The 23,970-nt window shown below is 39.8% G+C and overlaps 1 protein-coding gene across 10 annotated transcripts in view; it reads left to right on the top strand.

Annotated features, from left to right (window-relative positions):
• Positions 1-23,970, top strand: part of FOXP1 (forkhead box P1) — a 699,809-nt gene that overhangs the window by 657,785 nt on the left and 18,054 nt on the right. For 8 of the 10 annotated variants that reach the window (XM_089519475.1, XM_089519465.1, XM_089519495.1 and 5 more), the window contains 5 exons: positions 12,117-12,318; positions 12,423-12,502; positions 13,106-13,207; positions 20,367-20,536; positions 23,294-23,363. In XM_089519475.1, coding sequence (XP_089375601.1) covers positions 12,117-12,318; positions 12,423-12,502; positions 13,106-13,207; positions 20,367-20,536; positions 23,294-23,363 — 624 coding nt within the window. Of the gene's footprint in view, positions 1-12,116; positions 12,319-12,422; positions 12,503-13,105; positions 13,208-19,861; positions 19,984-20,366; positions 20,537-23,293; positions 23,364-23,970 lie in introns of all 10 variants that reach the window. The other 2 variants (XM_089519524.1, XM_089519514.1) reach the window with 2 other exon arrangements.

Below are 23,970 nucleotides of genomic sequence, written 5' to 3'. Positions count from 1 at the left end.
TACATGCCAAATCTGTTTATCCATTTGGTATAAAGGTCAGCAGTTAAACATAATCAGACATATTTTGAATACAGTCATTTGTTCTTAGCCAAATTGAACTGTTAATGTTAATGGACCACAAGCTTTTATGTGTAATTTCTGCAAAGATTATTGAAGGTAACAGTATTCTAGGGCTATTGCTTTGGTTCAGAATAATAGTTCTTTTCATATCTTTAGGAGCATGGTAAGAGGAGCCCCTTTCCTGAAATCTTTGAGACATCTACCTTGTGTTCATATTCTGACTGGGTCAGAAGGTGGAGACTGTGTGCTTTCCTACTTTTTGTTGTGTTGATTGACTGGGTAGGAATTCATTGAACCTTAAAGCACTCCAGGAGCCCTGTACTATTGCATGCTTCTGTTTTCTCCTAGACCACTTTTGCTTCTGAGATTTAGAATGAGGGCAAGTTTCCTCCGATAAGCACTCGGTCTTGTCTTTGCAGTTGTGGAGGTGGAGGGACGGCTTAATAAATTGTATTGTGATTTAGATGAGGCCATTTTGAAACATCTGTTGTTCTGGTCATTCTTACTCTGAGGTGTTCTTAGTGTGGGAAAAACAAGAATAAGGAGCTAGAGAATACCTGTTGCTGTAAAGTCTCTTTATTTTTCATCTAATTTTTACCTAATATTGTCAAAGAAATATTACAGCTGTTCATGATAGCATTTATCCGTAAGTCACTGGTTCTCTGTTAAGATTTTTGCTTGTAAGAGAGCTTGGGAGCATGTATATTCTAATGTTACAGTTCTTCTGTTATTTTCTTCCATAGTATGAGACTGAGATGACAGAGGGAAACCAAAGCCCAGGGTGCTTTTAGATGGCACTACACAGCTACAAATTGCTTCCCGGGAAAGAGAGAAGGAATGCATTCTTCTTTCTTTGGCTTAAAAGTGTTTTTTGCATACCTGGCAGTACATCCGTCTTTATGGAGCTGACATAACTGTTGGCTATTTTTTATGTATTTTCCTTTACCCTAACCACAGCAATTAGGATTGTTTTGAAATCCTGTTTTTAGCAACTGTAAAAACAAAGCATTAAAAAATAGCCTTTTAACTGTGAGGTAATGACTGAGCATTTTAGCTGCTGTAGCTGTATTTTATAGTTTGAAAAATAATGATATGTAGCAATAAAAAGAGATTTGCAAATGCAACACACAAAAGCTGTTTTTATATACTGTTTTTCATTAAGTCCCACTCCTCAACTTGGGTTTCCTTAGTATCCCTGCCAATAACAACACCTGCTAAGTGATTGCTGCCTGCCAAATGCTGTGTTGCATGCTATATATATATATATATGTAAAGTTTTCATGAGAGAAGTGTTAAAGCACACAAAATCTAATGGACCCAACACCCATCCACCTTCACTGGATAGCGATCAGTGACCATTTAACTCAGAATGTCTTGAGTCCAAATACAGCCATTGTTTCAGCCATGATCATGATAGTAAAACTAGCAGTAGAGAAATCCATGCTCTAAATTATCACAGATGGGCTTAATAAAGTTTGCATGGTTTTTCTGCTTAAAATGTGTCATATCTCTTAGAGTTATTTGCATGCATTGCTTTCCAAATTAAACATAATGGAAACCATTTTTTACATAGGTAAAAATATAGACATTGTGTGCATGCATACCTATGTGTGGCGTGTGTCCTCATGTATGTGTTAAAATAATGTTGTGATTATTTTGAAAGTAATGGTAAGATGAGAAAGAAGAATGTGTTTGGCTTCATTCTAAGTAAGTTCCCCCCCCCCCCCCTTCAGTCTTATTTTCCTAATGGTTTAGAGGGAATTCAAATGTTAGGTTTGTTGAGGTTTGAAATGACCACTTAACACTAAAGCAGTAGTCTTCTGTGTTCAGAAAAATCAACCCCCCCCCCCTCTCTTTACAAACACTGGTCAACCTGAGAACTCAAATGGAGGATATCCCCTTTCTCTTACCTTCCCAGTCCCATACTTTTAAATGTTTTGAATTTTTAAAAATGCTCTTTGGAGCCTTAATGCTAAACGAATAGACTTCCATGCTGTGAAAAATCATCCCCACCCTGCCAATTTCGGCTGAGGTTGAAGGTGCAAAATAGACATCATTTGAAGCTTTCTTCTATTTCAGTTGTCAGGTTGACTGTAGGGCAGGTGTTGATCTTTTTGAGCATGGCAGTCAGCTGCTTTAGTGCTAAAGCTCTAGAGCAGGTTTTAAAAACTTAAATGTGCTAAAGGAGGCAAGGGGAGCCAGGGCTAGAACAGGTGGACTGCAGCAAAGATAGTGGCGGGGGGTAGGTGAGGAATCTGTTTTTCCTTCATCCACTCCCTTCCCCTCACTACTATTGGCCCTTTTTTTCTTGGCCCAAATAAAGAGGGTTTGGAGGGAAATCAGAATGAAGCTAAATTAAAAAGTGTGGGGAAAATAAAAACAAATCATCAGTGTGGAGAACCCCCCCCCCCCCCAAACTATACAAATACTAGATTTTGGGACAGTACACACATAGGGTTGCCATAAGTGAGGACCTCCAAACCGGGACAAATGTAGGACAAATGCAGGACAACGTTTTCAAATGTAGGACACATTTTATAAAAATGGAGGACACTCAAAAATTGAGGCTTTTTTTTAGAAATGTTAATAGAAATGCATGTTTCTTAGGCATGATCAAAATGGGGGACATTTTGACATTATTCGTAGACAGATCACGGAAATGTACTTCCCTTTCTGGCCACCCCCCTCTCCCCATTCCAAACAGCACATTTGAGCATTGAACCTGGCTTTATTTTAACATTGCCTCTTGCATATTTCAGAGGCTTATTCCACAACCAAACCCTTTGGTCAAGGGACTTTGGTTTTTCTTCATTATGACTTGTTTTGTTTGTATTCCACCCCACTAAATAAAGGAGACATGAAATGGAGTTAATGGGTACAAGTTGTTAAACAAAAAAGTCTTGTGAGACTCTGTAGGCAAGAGGTGCACCATGTTAAGAACTGCATTAAGCATACTTAGGCTGCTGCCACACTGCTTTCACTCTCATCACTCCATCCTATGGAATCCTGGGATTGGTAGTTTGTTGTGGTGCCAAGGCTGGGCTTTGAAATCTCAGGCATAAGAGAGGCAAAAGGCTTGGGCTGCATCTACACTGGAGAAATAATCTGGTTTGAGACCACTTTAACTGTCTTGCCTGAATGCTGTGGAATTCTGGGAATGGTGGTCTGTTCCAGCACCACAGCAGAATGGCAGTTAACCCCTGGAAAGCTCTCTGACCAAGGTGACCAATGCCCTCACCCCAAAATGTAGGGCACCCAAGCAAAAATATGTAGGACATGGCCAAAAATAAAAGTTAAAAACACCCATGTAATTATAAATCCATGCTTCTTAGCCATGATCCAAATGGAGGACATTTTGAAATGTGACAGAAGAGGACATGTCCTGGAAAAGGAGGAGGGTGCCTGGTCACCTTGTCTCTGGTCCAAAACACACTGCAGAAGTAAAACATAGCTGGACTGAAATGCCCAGAGTTCCTCACCAAAGCTGCATCCACACTGAGGAAATAATCCAGTTTGAGAGTGACTTAACTGTCCTGGGTTAGTGCTGGGGAATGCTGGGAATTGTAGTACATTGTGGCCCCAGAGCTATCTCTAACAGGGAGTCCCATAACCCTCCAAACGTAGTTGAACTGCAGTGCCCAGAATTCCTCCCCAGGTGCATCCACACTGAGGAAATGGTCCAGTTTGAGACTGCTCAGTGCTGGGGAATCCTGGGAATTGTAGTCTATTGTGGCCTCAGAGCCATCACTGACAGAGAAGTCTCAATGTCTCCCAAACACTCGCATTCCCAGGATTCCCTAGCACTGAGTTAAAGCAGTCTCAAAGCGGGTTATTATTCCTGCAGTGTGTGTGAGAGATATAAAAGCTAGGGACTGGATTCATTTGGAGGATCTCTGTGTCCAAAACACACTGCTTGGACTCCCAGGGCTCAGTGCTATGGAATCCTGGGAATTGTAGTTTATTGTGGCATTGAGCTTTGGCAGTTAAAGGGGTCTCAAAGTGCAGAGGGGGGGGGGAGAGAAAAGCCAGGGAGTGTGAATGAGCTCTGAGAGGAGGAGGAGGAGGAGGAGGAGGAGGGAGGGAGCCAAGGGAAGTGGCCAGGACCATCAGCCTCCTCTCTTCCACCGAAGACTGCTGGCAAGAAGCTCTGCCCCCCGCCTCCTCTGTGGACCATTCAGCTTCCTTTTGTCAAAGAGCTCTGGTGCCACAAGAAACTACAATTCCCAGAATCCCATAGCACTGAGCCATGGATGTTTAAGGGGGGAGTCAAACTATTTCTGCAGCCTTTGCTACCCCAAAGCCTTCTATTATTTACCAGCAACTTGCAAGGCAAAATCTCTTCCTTCCAAGCCATTGAAAACCAACCCAAGTGGAGGGGGGCTGATTGCTTCTTTCCCATTGGTCACCTTCCGGAGAAATTTGCATATTACACGGAAAGGTGTTTAGGGACTCAAAAACGACCCTGTGATAAAGAATTACAACAATACTGAGTGGTAGACATTTAAAAGATGAGGCATTTAGACTCCCAGTGAAACAGGAACGATTGATGGCCTTTTTTTCTTTGCTCACTGTAACCTGAAAGTAATGCCTCTTGCAGGGTATATATACCAAGTGGGCTGGCAATAGCTCTGAGTGGCAGCTGTCTTGAAGCCCTGCTCTCTAGGCTAAGCCAGGCAGGGAGGCAGGGAGGGTGGCACACAGCCACGGGGAGGGCTGGAGCTGCCTCCAGGGCCTTGCTGGGGGGGGGAGGTCCCGGGGGAGGGGCTAAACCGGGGTGGGACCATGTGGCCCCGCCCCAAACTGGGAAAGTCCCGCCCCTAGGCGGGATATGGCAAGCCTATACACACACACACACACACACACACACACACACACACACAGAGTCAGTTTAAATACTGTAGGCATAGGTTCTCAAACTTTCTATCCCCAGGAGCCATTTAAAACGATTCAAAATCACTGAGACCTCAGTCACAGAATGATGGCCAGTGCAGGCAGAATCAGTCCAGAATTAATGACTGAATCTCATAATTACTTTTTTACACTTCCCAAAACCTGTCATTCTCTTGTTCCTCTATCTCTCATACTTGTACATTCATTTTTACGTGCCCACCTTATTTTAGCCCTTCTCCCACTCCTTCATTACTTCTTATTATAACAAGTTCCCTTATAAAAACTGTTCTTGCTTTTCTTGCTTTTAAATTTTTTTATCACCAGCCCTTTAATCTCTCCTTCTGACTTCTTTGGCTTCCCTTTTGGACCTTACCCTATAACTCTTCTGTATTACCATTCCACCCTCATACTCCACATGTTTTCATCACAGTGAGATACATATACCAAAATGTGAGTCTTTCTTTTTCTTTGGAAAATGTATACTTTGTTTAATTCTTCATTGAAGAGATGCTGACAGAAATCCAGACAAGACAGGACTTTCTGGGACCCCTTTAACTAACGCTGGGAAGTGGGTGCCAGTATTTTCAGTGGTGCCCTAGCACTATATTTAGTCATGGAAAAAAGGGTTCATTGAGTACTTAACTAAACATGTGTTCTATGCTTAAGAGTATGGCACAGAGTGCAGTCTAATACAACTATTCAGAAGTAAATCCCATTAAGGTTGATGGAACAAATTCCCAGGGAAAGGAATCAAGTATTGCAGCCCAGTTTGGTCTATATTCTAGACTCTACCATATAACTATCCATACAGTATTTGTCTGTGTGGACTTCTGTTCACATCATTGTTGGCCAAGAAAGGAAAAACACAATGGAGAAGTCTACCCAGAAAAGCACAACGTCATGCAGATTGATCTTCTCTAGCCATTTTAAGCATTTTAAGTCATTAAAAATATCACCCAGTATAGAGAATATCCTTACTGAAATAAAAGGAAGAACAGAGAGCCTTTGCTAGAATAATTCATGGACAGTAACATAATGTCTGTCCCTGCTCAGCCCAATTGACTCTAGTGGGCCAGTATTACATTAGACTGCAACTTACATGCTTCTTTTCCTGCATGTTCCCTGATTTCCCCCCACTCCTGGCAGCTCTGCTTTCTGAAATTCTAAGGACTCAGGAAATTAGGCTACAGAAGAGAATTAAGGTGTCCTTGGTATAGAAAAGCACCCTCACTTTCTTGCCCTGGCTAGGCTTATAGGCACATATGGAAGCGGACAAAGATTGGTGGTGATGATAAACTGCCTATTTTTCCCAAATCCTTTCCTTCACCCTGAACACAAGAAGTAGTGATGACTGTTGCACCTTGTGTCTGGACAGTGATTTCCAGACTTTGGTTGACCCCCACCCTCCTCACCCCGTTTTCTGTCCTTTTTTTATTCACCCTTGAAAAACAAACTTGTAGAGGATGTTTTGTGTAGTGAAAGAAGGGGGGGGGAGCAGGTGTATATTCTTGAGTTGACTTCTGGGTTATAGGAATGTATAAATAGAGAATTTGTCCTTAGGCAGAATACAGACATATTCTTCAGCAGTAGGCAATAAGGTACTCTGCTGTGTTGTGATTATTTAGGTAATAGCTTACAAAAGATACACTACTAATGCTGCTTGTTACTGGGATAAAAATAAGCAGTTATTTGCCATAAATGTCAGTTACTAAACTTGTCATCCATCTCTCTGCTCTTACACTAGACGAAATAAGCTTGCATCAGTGTGTCCAGTAAAAAGGGACTGCTTTCTGGGTGGTGAATTGCTTCTGTTACCCTCTAACAAATAGTTTACCTCATCAGAGTGGTAGCGTCTTGTATGTCAGATGCTTTTATGAGCCATTTTTCAAATCATAGGTATATGTTTTAAATAGAAAATGCAGATATCAAGAAAATGGTGTGGCATTTCCATCAGGAAAAAGAAAACTCCCAGTACAAACCCTTCCTGCCCTTTGCCCTTCGTTAATTTTCTTTTGCTGTTGGAAAACCAGAACCTTTATGAAGCATTGTTGGTTGATGGTGACACTTAGATGTGATAATTTATTATGAAGATTAATACTTTAAGGTGGGAACAAAACCTAACTCCATTCATGAAATAGTTATGTTCCACTTCCCAATTAATATCTGAGGTCAAAGCAATGAACATAGTATGTTAAGAAAAGTACTCTAAATTCTCTTCTTGCTCACCATTGCATTTTTTGGTACAGTAGTTGACAGAGGTTGGGCCTGCTGAAAGATACAAGATGTTGTCATCAAACCAAAGTTTGAAAAGCAACGCTGTGATAGCAAGGGACAAGGTCATCATTTCAGCAACTTGTTGGTTCTGCATACCAGCAGTTGTTTGAGGTGAAACACACGGCTATACAAGGTTTCTACCTACTACCTTCTTCCTTCCCTTCTTCCTTTTTCCTCTCCGACTGCAGTCATGTTTAATTTGAAAACTGGGCTCCTTTGGCAAATTAGCAATTAGAACAATTTTGTGGGAATATGTATATGTGTCATTAGTTTTCCTGCAAATTAATAGCAAGAGCAGAGGTCAGGCAGAAATTTTCCACTTGACTGCAGTTCCTCTGTCAAGATTTGGCACTTTGTTTTGGAACGGCCACAGCTGCTCAAAGCCACAGCCTTCCTCTAGGAACTGTCTTTTAATTAGTTTACCTCATAGCCATTATTACAAATATTACTGCCTTCAAACCCTCCCCCCCCCCGAAATAAAATTACTGTTTCTACAAAATATTCCAGTGACATCTTGCACCATTGCACATTGATGGTGGGGTCATTCGAATGCGGCGTTTAATCATTAGATCACCTCCATAAGCATCTCCTAATTAGAGTCCTTACAATACAATTTTATCTGATAATTAGCTGAGATTGGCTGCTTCCTCTGTAGCTTATTAGTGGCAGCCCAGCAGTGGGTGTGAATCGCAGTGTCATTTGTCAAGCCTGTTAAAGGCAGGGCCCCCTCCCTTTGCTCGTCCTCACTTTTCTGTGTTTATTTCTACTTGTGCTACCTACTCAGAAAAGCCTAAAGAAATTTAACTCAATTCAAATTATTTAACTGAAGAACATTGACCTTTGGGCTTCTCCCCCCTCCCCCCGTGAGCTTCCTAGTAGAAACAGATTAAATGTTTAAGCTTTTAAACAGTAAAAACAGAATTGAACTTGTTTGAAATTGAGTGGTTTGAACAGTAATGATGAAACAGTATCCATGCTCTTTCCAGCAGGAGAGCCAGTCTACGGAGCTGATGCAGTAGAATAGCCCTGGAAAGTGATTCAGTTCTGCTTGCGCTGTTTAAGAACACCCACTTTAAGAGCAGAGATGAAATAGAGTATATTTAATTTCTTAATAAGACTTCTCGGCTGTGTTGTTGTTGTTGTTACTGTCCTTTATATCTTAAGACATGGGTGGATACTAGAGAGGCACACCATAATTAGTGCATTCACTCTTTGGTTTCCATCAGAATACATTACTGGTCAGTTAATTTTGCCACACTCTCTCCTCTAGAATCTGCTGTATCAGGGACACACAGGAACTGTGTTCCTTCCTCAAATACTTCTGTATTACTTCCTAACCAAATCCGCCCTCCCCCCATGCTCTTTTCTGCTAAGTTGCCATCAGAAAAACCTTATGGAAGGAAAGCATTGCTAGTTTCCCTGTGGCTACTTTTGGTTACAAAATGAGGTATGTCATACTAAAAACATCAGAAGAACACATGATTAATGTAACTGGCAGTTTGGGCCTAAGAAGGGATGTATCTGGAGAAAATAGAGGAGGAACTCACTTGTGTTTCTGCCCTTTTAAGAATGAGTTTAATTATCTTTTCCTGGGGAGTTTTCCAGATGTTTGATGAGTTTGGGGGCACAGGAGCACTGCCCATATAAGCCTGCCAACATTGGTGAGGCAGGTGTGTCAGGAAAGCTGTTCATAAAATAAGTATCTTTCCTCTATTGTTTTTTTCCCCTTGACACTGAACAGTTATGTTTTTGTTGCATTTGAGTCACCTTCCCTCTCTGTCAGCAGGTTCCTATTCAGTTGTTGTACATGATTTTAAGTTCTCAATAAAGGTCTTGGCATCTGAATACTGTGAGATTTGCTTCAGTAGGAAAGAAAGACATGCATCTTTCAGTGGTCCTAGTATATATTCCTTTAACATTTATGACAGATTGAATCTCCCTTATTTGAAAAGCTTGGGACCAGAAGAGTTTTGGATTTCAGATTATTATTATTATTATTATTATTATTATTATTATTATTATTATTATTGGAATAATTCTCTCATATTCCTCCCACCCTGAGACCTGGCCATTCACCAACAGACCAACACATATTAACATGTAAATCACCCATCCACCCCCACAACCAAGGGTCACACAGTGTGTGTGTGTGTGTGTCTGCACACACACAGACACACACACACACACACCCCAGATAACTCCATGCCACTATTCTCTGAAGATGCTAGCCATAGATGCAGGAGAAACGTCAGGTATAAACTTTACAGCCACATAGCCCGAAAAAACCACAAAAAACTATGGATGCTGGCTTTGAAAGCCTTCAACTTCCCATTATTTTGGAATACTTGTATTTCTTCTATATACATACATAATGCAATGTCTTAGAGGTGGAATCCAGGTCAGAACCCCAAATTAATTTATGAAGCTCGACAGACCGCCCCGAAAGGGCAGGCTGGAGCCATCCTTTTTTCCTCCAGTGGGATGCTGCAGCAGCTAAACCATTTGGCATCTCTCTGGACCAAAAAGAACCTTGAAAAACCGTGCTCTTTTCAGTCCACGTGGCGAATGTCTGAGTGCGTCATTGGCGCACTGTGGTGCATCCGTGATGCAAGCGCAGTGCAGCGACATGCAGACGCAGTGCCACGCTTGCGTCATGGATGCGCACACCATGTGGGCGGGCCACACAGTTATGGCGCTGCCAACACGAGCTAAGGTTCCGGAGTATGCGGTTGCTGCACACTCCAGAACCCTATAATCAGCGCCGGCACTATGTTTCAAATATACCTCATATACATAGCCTGAAAGTAATTTTGTACCATTTTTTTATAATTTTGTGCATGAAACAAAGTTTGTATTCATTGAACCATCAGAAGCAAAGGTGACACTGTCTTGGCCACCCATGAAAAAAAATTGGGCATTTGGAAAATTTTGGGTTTTGGAATTCTGGATAAGGGGAAACTCATCCTGTACTTAGAGTACACCTTTATGCTGTATTGGGGAAATTTATGTCAGTTTGATGACACTGTGAATACTTTGCATGAATATTTAGAATAAAACACCTCTGAATTCAGTAGAACTTACTCCCAGTTGAAGTGATTTTAGGATTTCAGCAGCAAACAAAAAAACATGAAAGTACCTTCTATGTTATGTGGATGTTATTAAAAACAAAGGTTTTTTTAAAGCCCTACATGATTTTGGTCCAGGTTACCTATAGGATCGCTTCCTCCTGTATAATCCACCCCATACACTTAGGTCTTCTGGAGGACATTTACTCCAGTCAACCAGAACTAGGTTGACAAATGTCAGCCAGAGGGCTTTTTCTTCAGCTGCTCCTAGACTGTGAAAGGACCTGCTGGAAGAGATTTTAAAGCAGTATTCACTGTCTGAATTTAAAACAACATTGAAGACCAATCTCTTCCAGCAGGCTTACCCTGATGATTTTAAAATTGAAACTGGTTTAAGTCTTCTTTTATTTTACCCTCACATTGAAATTTTTTTTAAAATAGCAAAAGTTTTCTTTCCAGCAAACAAGAAATGGCTTTGTATATTTTGGATGATGTTTCATAATTTGGGATTTTTAGGCAAAAAATACTCAAAGGTTCTTTGCACATTTTTAAAAAAAAAAATCCACCAAGTCCATTGTATTTTGTGCAAAATGCAATGGCTTTTGCCCCAAAACTTTCTGCAAAATTTACAAAATCACTCACGCACGCACACGCACACACACAAGAACCAGAATAGTTTAGTGGTTTGAGCACTGGAGTACAATTCTGGAGAGCAGAGTTTGAATCTGTGGTCATCCATGGATACACACTGAGAGCTTGTTCCCACTATGATTTAAAGCGAATTGCTGATCAGTTTGTATGACTGTCGCTCCCATATGAAAGCAGTTCTGATCCTACTTTGATCGATTTCTGTCACGATGAAGCAAGGCAAATGCAAAAAACACTAGTTTTCTAGCGGTTCTTTAGGACAGAATTTATTCCAGAGCGTGTTCAACAAGTGACGGCAGATCTGAATTGCATCATTCAGAGGGGAGGGGAGGGGTGTTTACCATCCCTTCTCAGCTTTTGGTAGACCCACCATTCCCCCTCTGTCTCAGCACTGTCTTTGTGCCGGTGGTGTGTCCTATGGGCTATAGGATTGCCATATATCAGAAATGACATGGCACTTATGTACACACACAGGCATATACATATCTTCTTTTTTACTATAACTTTTAGGCTTTTTCATGTACGTGTTTTTCTCTGTTTCAGTTTTTGTAAGCTGTCTTAGCTCTAAGTTTGGAGGGGATATAGATACTAATAAATATCAGTATTATTAATATCATTATTTAAAAGGCAAAATAAGTATTTTTGCTATGTATTTGTGGTTTATAAGAATAAAATATTAGTAAGGATATTTTAATATTGTTGCTAAGTGCCTTCAAGTATTTCTGACTTCATAGCAACTCTCAGGTGAAGAATTTTCTTGGCAGAATTTGTTGATCAGGGTCTGCGCTTGATTCCTCTGAGGCAGAGAAGGTGTGACTTGCTCAGGTCACCCAGTGTGTTTCCAGGGCTGAGCAGGGATGCAAGCCCTGGTCTCCAGAATTGTAGTCCAGTAATCAGACCACTACAGCATGCTTTGTTTAAGGATAATACTTAATCAGTTACATATCTAATTAAACCTGTACTGAATTAGTATATTGTTATATGGTAGATGTTGGGGAAGTGGAGTCGAGGCTGAGGCCAAACACAAAGTCATGATTTCAGGATTGTTAGAACCAAGAACTTCCTGATCTGCACTTCACACTCTTAATTATGACAACATTATGATATCTGAACATGATAGAAAGTGTAGGTGTTTTTATTAAAAAAAGAAACAAATGTGCTTTTTTTCTTTTTCCATAGCTAAACCTTGTATCTAGTGTCACACTTTCAAAGACTGCATCAGAGGCATCGCCACAGAGCTTACCTCATACCCCCACCACCCCAACAGCACCCATCACTCCTGTTACCCAAGGACCTTCTGTCATCACTACTACCAGCATGCACAACGTCGGGCCTATTCGAAGGCGGTACTCTGACAAATACAATGTGCCCATTTCTTCAGGTAAATGAGATGGATGCAAGGAGAAACTGTTAAGTTTTGTTCACTTATGTGCTGGTTTTGAATGATGGGCCATTGTAACATGAAGGTTCTTATCCTTTATTTAGCAGATATTGCGCAGAACCAAGAATTCTACAAGAATGCAGAAGTTAGGCCACCCTTTACATATGCATCTTTAATTAGACAGGTGAGTTCGTAACAAATAGTCTGCTAGGAGTATATGTATGTGTTATGGTAAAGATGGTACTGTTAGAGAGCCGGTTTGCATGCAGGCATGCTGAAATCTTTCCTATAGGTTTTTCCCCCCTCATCACAACCGAAATACATATACCATAATTGCTTTTGATTAAGTATTACAATACGATGTGATTATTAGGAAATTCATTTCACACAACAGTGAAAATGAGCCTGTTTAAAGATGGCAAGTCAATTATCACAAGCTACAGTAATCTCTGATCCCTAGAATTAATCTGAGCTCAAAATAATTACTAAGCTTTAATCAGCTAGTGAAATGTTTTGCATTTCTCTTTGATTCTGCTTTATGAATGACTAATAAATTAATATTTCTGTAAGGAAACAGAAATAAAACTCAAAACAATTAGATAATTCCATTTTGAATTTTGCCATTGAGCTATTTAATACAACCATTAATCTTAGATCGTAGTGAAAAACCTTTTTTGGGTTATGTGCTCCAAGTCCCATTTTATTTTATTTATTCAAACAAATATGCAAATGTGTTTTTCTGCTCATTTAAATCATATATCACTGGTCATTTTTAATTGCTTTACAGGCCATTCTTGAATCTCCAGAAAAGCAGCTAACACTAAATGAAATCTACAACTGGTTCACACGAATGTTTGCCTACTTCAGACGCAATGCAGCAACATGGAAGGTATGACATATTGCCACATTCACGTCTTGTTTTCCTATCTGACATGTACAAAACAGACAGTGCTGCCGACATAACCAGTTGTAGCAGAATATGGACTTTGAAATTTAGATCAGTTGTTTTGACACACACAGGGTGCCTCTTATCTGCACAAACAACTTGCTGTTTGGCAAAAGAATTCTTCTGCCTTTGAAATACTGCTAATTTAAATACCCATTACTGTTTTTTCCATTCCATGTTTTGTGATTAAACTACAGTTGCTTGTAGCACTGAAATATTTCAACTGCTAAGAGACAGGAGAAGGGTGGGGAAGAAGCTTTATCAGATGGTGGCTTTATGTATACATTCTTTCAGCTGGAAAATGCAAACTCCTATTCCAAGGATTCATAGAAATCTAGCTTTTCAGCCAGCTGATACACCTGCCTTAAATTAACATGCCAACTTCTCAAAACATTCACTAGTGTATTATGAAACACAATACAGGTTAATTGGGCACAGCAGTAAAGACGCGAGCCAATAAAAATATTAAATCTAGCAATTTAACAAAATACCCTGATGCTTTAAATTTCAATAGGTTGGCTCTGTTTAGTTAATTTCTGTATGTGTTTAAATTCTCTTAGAATGCTCCTTTCTTTTAAAATGGCTGTAATCCAAAATGGCACACATGGCATCTGAAAACACACACACAACACACACACTCCATTTCCTTCTAAAATGCTGCTACTGCACCCCCAAAACCACAAAATGCTATTTATCTTTCTCCAGGTTCAAAAAGTGTCTTTGGGTTTTGGCACACAGCTTTTAAATAGGCAAATGTCACTTTTGCACATTTACAATTTTCTCCCAGTAACACTTTTAAGAAGCTGTCATGCCAAAGCCCCAAACCACTTTTGTCCTTTGAAAGATGGCCAGAGAGTTGTGGCAGAGGGCTGCAGATTCTATTTTGAAAGCAAAACTCTGAAGAAATAGATTACATAGCCCATACAGCTTCTGTTCAGTAGGTCAGATGTAACTTGGACAAAATTTAAAATCTGTCTGATTTAGAGGCCACAAAATTGAAAATAACCAAAATTGTTTTGGGCTTGTTTAGAGTACTTGTAAACCACTTTTCTATTGGCAATATGTCAAGATAGTCTCAATTTCACCTTTCAGCCACACTCAGCTAAAACTGATCAATCTTCATTGCATCTTTCAGTAATTGTTATTTGTTTGGGTGATGTAGGGGGTGGAAAGATATTGCTTGCATGGTTTAGCTGCACACACTATTCACAGAATCCACCGTACACTCATGATTAAATGTTGCCATCATAGCCCCATCTTAAGAGAAGTTCAGCTCAGCACCAACTAACCTTCCCCAAAAAAATAAATTCACCAAATGCTAATCAAGAGCAAAAATATTATAGAGTATTAAACTAAGGCTGCCCTGGGGTAACCTGTTACAATCCTTCCATTTACATCTCAAAATCTGACCCTATTACAAAAGTTAATTGTCTGGGGCTGAAAAGTCTGTGATCATTAAATGAAGCCTGCATGTTCAGGGGCAGTATATCTCTGAATTCTAGATGTAACAGGCAAACAAAACTTTTGCTCTGCTTATAAGGACCAGATGGCTGCTACTGGAAAGAGAAACAACTGACCCAGGAAAAGTGGCTTGCCAAAAGCCCGAAACTCAATACAAAACAGAAGTGAGCTCTGTGTCCAAAATGTCCAATCCTTCAGATCAATCTAACTTGTCATCCAAAAATATTTCCCTCTCAGGTTTCTACTGCAAACCATAATCATTTGTGTCCCAGATTCTTCTAAGTTAATTATTCTTCTTAAAAAATTATTATAATCCAACTTCCAAAATTTATTCCTAAAGTTAATTTTGAATTCTGAAAATGTGATTCTTAATTTATCCCATTGGTTATCCCTTCTTCTTCCTATCCCAAGGGGAATAGGAATCCCTCATTTCAGTCACTGACCACTCTATATCCTTCTCATTGTAGGCTAACCCATGCCCCTTTTTTTCTCAGTTACCAGGCTGTGCCTGATCCCATCACCTCTTTTCTTGCTTTTGCTGCCAGCTTAAAAAGACCATAAAACAAAGGCATAATATTTTTAAATGGGCTGCTGTGGTCCAGCCAGTTGCTAGCCATCTTTACCAACAACTCCACATGGTTCCACTCAGACTTGTGAAATCAGTCAGTCTCAGTTTTATTGCATTCCTCTGAATCCCTCCTGCATTTTCTTCCCATTTTTGTTTCCTATTGGGTTACAAGACTTTGTGGGGATTTTTTTGTAGTTATTTACATATAGTTCCTATTTTGTTACATAATTTACGCATTTTCTCCATGAACTGGAATATGCATTTTTCTGTTGTGTATATTTACCATTTCTCATTTTAAAAGATGCAAATTGTTTTGGGTGCACTTCATTTCCCTGAAATAGTCTCCAAAACATGAGAATTTTCAAAGAGTTGTCTTTTCTTCTCATGTTGAGTCTTGAGAGGTCTGGAAAGGCTACTTTTCTCAAGATTGTCAAATCCAGCAATTTTTCCCTACATCCCTACAATCACAGTGTTAAAGCAGTGCAGCCACAGTGGTCAAACTCTATTTCTGACTTAAAGGCACAGGCACATGCACAGGCTTTGGTTAAAACAAGAAAAATGCTTAAACCTGCCATCCCCCCACCATTCTTGGACCATATGCTACCTGTGGTTTTCACCTTTTAAAAAAATGCTGTGTTAGCACAGTATGAGAACATGTAACTATCTACAATCCTAAAGGCCACAATAGTAGTAATCACAGCAGTGCAACAGCCAGAGTATCTGTGTGATGTGTTAATATCCCCTTCCTGTTTTCCACACACAAAAGCAAGATGAAAATAGTCATATGAGTCTTTTAAACCATCAAAATAACTTCATCAGTTTAATTAATAACTATCAAGCAAAAAATACAGATACGGCTATAAAATTTTGTAGGATTTAACAAAAGTGTGATGTGGAATTGGGCGGTTCAGAAATAAACTCTCCCATTTAGCTCTCCTTGACTCACTAGAGAGTGCTGTTTGTAGGTCACAGCAATGCTGAACATGGTGGGTACCATCTCCATTGGTGCCATGAGCTTTCTCTTTCCCAGAAGCCCATGTTCTTTTTGTCAGATTTGATTGTGTTGGCTGATGGGCAGAACTGAAGGAGCCAAGCAGAACCTTCACTCCAGTCTGCCTCCTTGCTACATAAGGCAAGCTACTAAGAGGTTCACCCCCCATGTTTTATGGTCATGCAGCTTTGTTTGTGTATTATACATCTGAATCTTTAATTTTCTGCACAAATTTAGGGCATTTTTAGAGCCTGACTTTGGGAGCAGACAGGGTCTGTGCATCTTCCGGACTTTGGAAGGAGGTTTCCTTGTGAGACCATGGAGATATGGGCAGCCAAAGGCATGGCCAACTCAAGGATAGGTGCTTTGCTCCACTCCTGGATGATAAAGGAATTACACAGTGGCTTCTGCCAATGTGGAATTCCATGTCTGTCATTTTGGATGGGCTTGGTGACTTGGTTTCGTTAGTCAGTGTGCATGTTAGCCAGTGCCCGTATCCAGATACCTGTTAGGGGCAAGCCTCTTCAGCTTTAACCATTAAAGTTGTGGCCTGTTTTATTTCGACATATGTAGTCTGTGCCATTATTGCACAGGTATGCCACATTTGGTAAAGAGTGCACAATCCCTAAGCTAGTCCTCTCTCTGAAGTTAGGTTGAGGGTCATTTTGGGAACAGCCTGATACTAGCTGCCCCATTCATTTCCTATCTCGACTTACCAGGTGATTATATTGAAGAGAACTTGGTGTGGGGACTGTAACAGACTTTTTTTTGGTTGTCACAACACAAGAGTCTTCAGCAGATGTAGTTTCTATGGCTTTTGATATGGAGTCATGAGGATAAATGAGAAATGCATCGTTGTATCCCAGGCAATTTCCACCCTTAATAGCCGAAATGGTCATCTAAGGATTTGTTAAGATATCACTGGGAACACAACAGACTTCCACCCGGAATACAGCCAGGCTAAAAGAAGCTTAATTTTAATTCAGATGAAATGAATTTATTTAGGATGAATCCATTCCAATGGCTCATGGGGGAGCTCACAAACCAGTTGCTATCCATTCTGTAAACTAGTTTGTAATTATTTACACATGTAAGGATCTATTCAAATAACCAGAAAAAGATCCAAGCCTCCACTATGCAGGTGTTACTTCTGTACTGATTTATACTGAGCAAAACACACACACATACACAAATATAGAACTTTCCTCCCCCCTCAAGTAAGGCTGACAATAGTGGATTCCTTCCAGTCTTCCATAGGTATATTGGGACAGTCATCATAGATGATCACTTCCTACGGGGTATATCTACACTGCAGAATTAAAGCAGTTTGACACCACTTTAACTTCCATGAGTCTGTCCTAGAAAACCCTGGGATTTGTAGTCTGGTGAGGCACCAGAGCTCTCTGAAAGACCAGGCTGAATAACTCACAAAACTACTAATCCCAGGATTCTGTAGGATAGAGCCATGGCAATTAATGTCACTTCAGACTGCTTTAGTTATACAGTGTGGCTACACCCTAGGAAGATTTATCCTGCTAACCTTTTGACTGTTTGAGAATAATGATCCATACATGGTATCAGTGTACCAGCTTGTTTGGACAGGTAACAAATAAAGCTTGATGAAACTCTTCTGATTACCTACCATATTCTCCTTCTTTTCTCTTGTGTTTGTTGCTTTATGTGTGGTGTACAGTATTTGGCAGTCCTATGAGCTTTACTCATAATAGGGAATTCATGCACATAAAATCAACTGTACAGGATCTGTACAGTTGACAGGATCTCTCTCTCTCTCTCTCTCTCTCTCTCACACACACACACACACACACACACACACGTTTGTGCATTTGGGCTCCGTTCATGCATGATTCCAGGCACATAGCTGCCTATACCTAAAACACATTTCTAAAAATGAAGTAACTAGACAGTGAAATGTTTACAATATAATGAAGCCACAGAGTAGAAATGGGATCAGGGGAAGTGGATCTCACCCCAGATAAAGACTGGATTTCCATGAGTCTTGGCAACTAGAAAATATAAGTGACCAACTAGCTCAGTAGTTCCTCACCAATTTTCACATAGTGCTTGCAAGATTTCTGAAATAGACACACACACACACACGGCTTCCTTTCAGCCAAAAAGACACATTGCCCCTTCTTTTGTTTTAGTGCATTATATTGTCTGTTTAGCCTCATCTGGGGGAACAGATCTGTTACGAGGGTGAGGAAATTAGTTATGCTGAGAAACGGCAGTATCAAAGGATTCTTGGGATCCCCTCCCCCACATAGCTCAGACCTCCCTCTGCTGTTTAATTAATATGATAAATGTGTTATGCATAACCTTGGTTTGCACAGTGATTTTAGATAGCCATGATTAGACGGTCATTCACTGTATCAGCCTGATTTCATGAAGAAGAAGCTTAGTCTTTTGGTTATTTAAACACCAAACCATATGTTTCTTTGGCATCCTGCCTGTAAACTAGTCTCCCCCTTGACTGTTGGTAGTTCACGTTTATGACCTACACATTCCTGGACTGCTTCTTTTCTGTTGGTTACCAGTTAAGCATAAATGATAGTACACTTTCAGACAGGCTTTTCAGAAATCTGGATGTAGTTAGCTGGAGTGATCTCCCATCTTAAATTCTGGGGTAAAGTCATTTGAACACACAATACCAGACATTGTCATTTGCCTTCCTGGAAGCTGAAACTGGTAGTATAAGGGGCTGATGGAAACATCTCTGTTCAATCAAACAGTAATATTTGATTGCCATATTTTGCCCCCTTTCTGTGCAAGTGTGCTACAGTTGTAAATGTAAACTCAGCCTAAAGCAATTAGGTTTGACATCATCAAACGGAGGACTGGATGGATAAAAACTACAGTAACACAATGTCTGTGCCTCAAGTGATGAATAATTTTAGAGATACTACAGTTGTCCTCTCGATTCTAAGAAATGCTTAGCCAACAACAAAGAACAAAAGCCACATTCCATATTGAAGCATTTGATGAAAGTACTGAACATTTTAGAGTTATTTCAGACTCTGTCTCATACTGTATATTTCTACTCTCTGAAATTGTTTACAGTGAATGTAATGTATTTTTTAATTTGAGTTATTTGTGAACATGGGATGCATGATGAAAATCTAAATCCAACCCTCAATGGTTATACAAAAAATATTTTTCACTTTCTTTGTGGTCTTCCTTTGCTCTTTCAGAAAAGGATAAGTTTTTGTGCAAATTTTAACTTTTGTTTAAAAAGTCCTATTATTCCGTGACTGGCCAAACATGAGTTCCCCCAGGGTAACAAATATGTTAAAAAACAATCATGTTCTTCATTCTTACCAAAGTTGAATTATTTTTTTTAAGCCTTGATTTCTAATCAAGGACATTTGAAACGGTTTTCAGCTCACAGTTTTACTTTTGCAAATCTTAAACATGTAAATATATTATCCAATGTGGAGGGTGGGTGAGGGAAAGGGGACTTGCCGGCTGACGATGCTGCTGTTCATGGACAATGCTGAGTCTCTTTTTCTCATGGAAAGTTTTTTTTCCCCCAATGTTTTCTCTCTTATACTTGCTGCAGAATGCAGTGCGACATAATCTTAGTCTACACAAGTGTTTTGTGCGAGTAGAAAACGTTAAAGGGGCAGTATGGACAGTGGATGAAGTAGAGTTCCAAAAACGAAGGCCACAAAAGATCAGTGGGTATGTCCAACTGTTTGAACTTCTTAGCCTAGCTTGGATCATGCTTACAGTGTTAACGTAAAGGCTTTGGCTGCTAGTCGGTGTTACAGATCAATGCAGGTAGTTTCACCTGGTTTCCGTCAAGGGAAACAACAAAGAACATTTCATCACTACCGTTTGTATGCCCACCAGTCCCCTTTGCCCTTGCTTGCTTGGTGTTTGTTTTGCATCACATGCTAGTAGCTTTTAGGTGGCAATGCATATTAACCCTCACAATCCATTTGCTTATGCTTATTGCATTTTATTTTCTTTTTCCTTTTCCCTGTATTTGATGTCTGTTCTATTCCCCAATCCCGTGTCCCTTTGTTTCCACTTCATCTCGTTTGCTGCTGATCTTATCCCAGGGTGCTATTCGCACCAACCTATCCCTGCATAAGTGCTTTATCAGAGTAGAGGATGAGTTTGGGTCCTTTTGGACTGTTGATGATGAAGAGTTTAAACGTGGCCGTCATATTCAACGAGGCCGTCCTCGAAAAGTCTGCCCCGATGAAAACTTTGGCGAGCTTGTTACACAGTAAGATCTTTTACTTGCTTTGTGTGTGTGTGTGTATGCGCACCCTAATTTTCCCCATTTTTATTTTGTTTTGTTTTCTATTACTTTTGCTTTGCATGATATATCCATCTCATGTAGACTTGCATTTCACAAAATAGTGGCATTGCCTTTGCTGCAGAAAAATACCCCTCTAAATGTCATGGTGGTGTATGCATTGGCTGCTTCTTGCATCTGCATATGTTAACACTTTCTTATTTGTTAGTTGTGATACTTGTAATGCAACAACAGTGAATGTTTTTTATCAAACTGCTGTTAGGTGACTGTATAACTAGTTAGCAGATTGGTGTTAGGCTGAATCCTTGTTGTTAATTTCAGTTCCTCTTGTTCCCCTAGTATTGTTTCACTAGTTTATATTGGTATGTGCTATAGTTAACAAATGAAAACATTTGATAGCAGTCCTTGAAGTCTGCTGCTGTTGATACCCCTGAAGTTCATAAAAACTTTAAAATTACAGATAGATTCCCAAAGTTTCAGAATTCTTTGCTGAGACTCCTTCAAAATGCAACATAGAACCATAATTTCAGTAAAGGCTTCCCTTCACATTCAGACTTTAATAATAATTTCTCTTGTTCCAAACTTTGGTTCAAAATAACCACATAGAGTGCTACCATACTGCAGAATTAACACAGTTTGACACCGCTTTAACTGCCATGGCTCCATCCATTGGAATCTTGGGATTTGTAGTTAATTGTGGTGCCAGAGCTCTCTGACTGAGAAGGCTAAATATCTCACAAAACTACAGCTCCCAGAAATGCATAGCATTGAGCTATGGCAGTTAAAACAGTGTCAATCTGTATTGATTCTGCAGTGTAGATGCAACCCCTGTGACACGAGACAATGTTTTTACTCCTCCTAATAATTTTAAATGAGAATTCTTATGTTTGATCCCAAAGGGGGAGTACTGTTTACTGCCTGCAACTCCTTCTGAGTCCTCCTTCCTTTTTCATAAGGATTGAGGACCTGTCAATAGTAGTATTGGGGGGGTGGGGGTGGGGTTAATACCTTTATATTCTTATGAGATAGCTGACCACATGGATCCTGTCTAAAGTTGCAATCCTTACTAGGATTACACTATTAGTTAAACCACATTAGACACAATGGGATTGACTTCTGGATAAATATGCATAGGATTGCACTGGAAATCAGATCCTCTGAGGTTTCATTTATATCATTGTGGCATGGGAGTCATGACTTAACTTAATTCCCATTTCTGTCAATGAAATGTAATCCAACTGAGATTCTACCCATGCTATCTTTTGGAACAACAATAGAATTTTTGTAGTGCCCTAAAGGCACTAGATCCTGTCTGATCTTGGAAGCTAAACAGGATCAGCTCTGGCTTGTACTTGGATGGGAGACCACCAATGAATCCCAGGTGCTGTAGGTTCTATTTCATATGAAAGAACTGGAAAAACACCTCTGAGTATTCCTTGCCTAAGAAAATCCTGTGAAATTCGTAGGGTCACCATAAGTCAACAGGCAACTTAAAGGCACATACACACACAAAGAGGGATTTTTTTAAATGTATACAGTAATGATAAGTATGATGAAGATGATAAGATTACCAACAGATCTCATTCCCACCTACTGAGGCATAGTGTTCATAAATTGCAGAGATGTGTGGAAGGCATCAGAAGCCCAGTTGCCTGACGCTTTTGTTTTCTCAAATTCCCTCTAAAATATGAACCAGAATGACATTGAAAACTAGTCTGCTCAACAATAATTCCCAGAATTGTCTTTAAAGGGGCACAGAGCACCACAAAAGAAAGAAATTCATTGAATTGGTTAAATTTCCTGTGAGCCCAGAATACACAGCTGCCCATTGGTTCACTGGACTCACTGTTGTTTGGGGTCTCCCTTTTTCCCCAGTCATCTTCTGCTGAAGATGGACAATCTTGCTGCTTTATCAGCATTTGATTGACTATTCAATCCCTCCTTTAATCAGTGCAGACATGCCAAAAAGAGAAAAGAAAATTGCCTGTCCTCGGGGGAGACTGTATTGTGTCCTGAGTCACTGCTCTTGGAGAACTTCTATCCAGTCAGAAGGCATGCCTTAAAAGAACAGTGTCTTCTGAAAGGAACAGGAAGTGTAAGGTGTTCTGAAGATGGATAGTTTTTACAGTTACACATTTTAAATATTTTGATACTGTGCTTTTGAGCGTAAGCAGTTTAGGAAATGCTGAACTGGGAGCACTGAATAACAACATCCCATAAACAACATTTAACTGAGATGCCATTTAGACATTCCTGTAACCTCCCAACTGAAAGCAGATGGGACAGGAGGCAGAATTTAAATGATCCCATGGCCCTGGCTAGGATTGACTTGCCAGTTTGTATGGTTTTTTTCCATGCCATCAGGAAAACAGTGCTGGTTTTGTGGGGAAGACCCATGTGATCTGCCCCTGCCTGTGTGATTGGCTTTTTCAGATATTCTCATAAATGTGCAAGAGATACTTAGAACATCAAAAAGTTACCTAGGATTTTTGAGAACAAAATATATTGTAGCTTATACCACTTGAAATACATTGGGGAAAATATTACATAATAAGTAAAGATGAGAGCAGTTATAATGGGTATGCATTTTTCTTTTTTTTAAGGTGAAAGATGTGGAGTGGATATAATGTTTATGGTGAAGTAGCTCCTCAAAGTCCAAGACTTGGCTGCCTTTAACCTTTTTTTTTTCTTCTTCTTCTTCTTCTAAATGTCTTCCTTGTACAGAAACCCTTCACTTATTAAAAACATGCAGACCAGCCACACCTACTGCTCACCTCTCAATGCTGCTTTACAGGTAAGATTAATGAGTGTGGCATATATGCAACATAGGCGTGTGTGCCTTCTCTACTCGTTTCAAAATATATTAGCCTTGCTCTAATTAGATATTAAATTTTAATTCCGTTAAACTTTTTTCTTAAGTGCATAAAGCATCATGGTCCCTGGAGGCAAACACATATCAGGCTGCTTCAGCATTAGCTAGATGCTTAGCATTTTGAATATTGTGGCAAAAAAATTAAAAGTTCACTTATTAATATTTATCAGCAGTATCATAATTTCCATCCTCTTATTTCAGAATTTCACTTGAGGCAAAAATACCACAAGTGTAATTACTCTAGCACAGCTATTAATGTGCTGAATGATAGGATACTATGTCACATGACCTTCTATTGTTCATGGCTTTAAAGGAAAAGTACATCTCCCCCCCCACACACACACATATACATACATGCACAGACACATACACACTTCTTTACTTTAAGAGGCTTTCACATGCATCTTTTCTCTTGTTAAATAACTACAATTTGCATCATATGAGAAAAGAAGACAAGTGATGTTAGGTTTGTGCTGCTGATAAAAAGCATTTTTAGGAAAATATTTCAATGGTCTACATTCATGGTTAG

This window comes from Sceloporus occidentalis, unplaced genomic scaffold (assembly GCF_023333645.1).
Source record: "Sceloporus occidentalis isolate IW3139 unplaced genomic scaffold, rSceOcc1.0.p SCAF_1, whole genome shotgun sequence".
Lineage (NCBI taxonomy): Eukaryota > Metazoa > Chordata > Lepidosauria > Squamata > Phrynosomatidae > Sceloporus > Sceloporus occidentalis.
The sequence above is the reverse complement of the archived record's forward strand: the minus strand, read 5'-3'. Positions and strand labels throughout refer to the sequence as shown.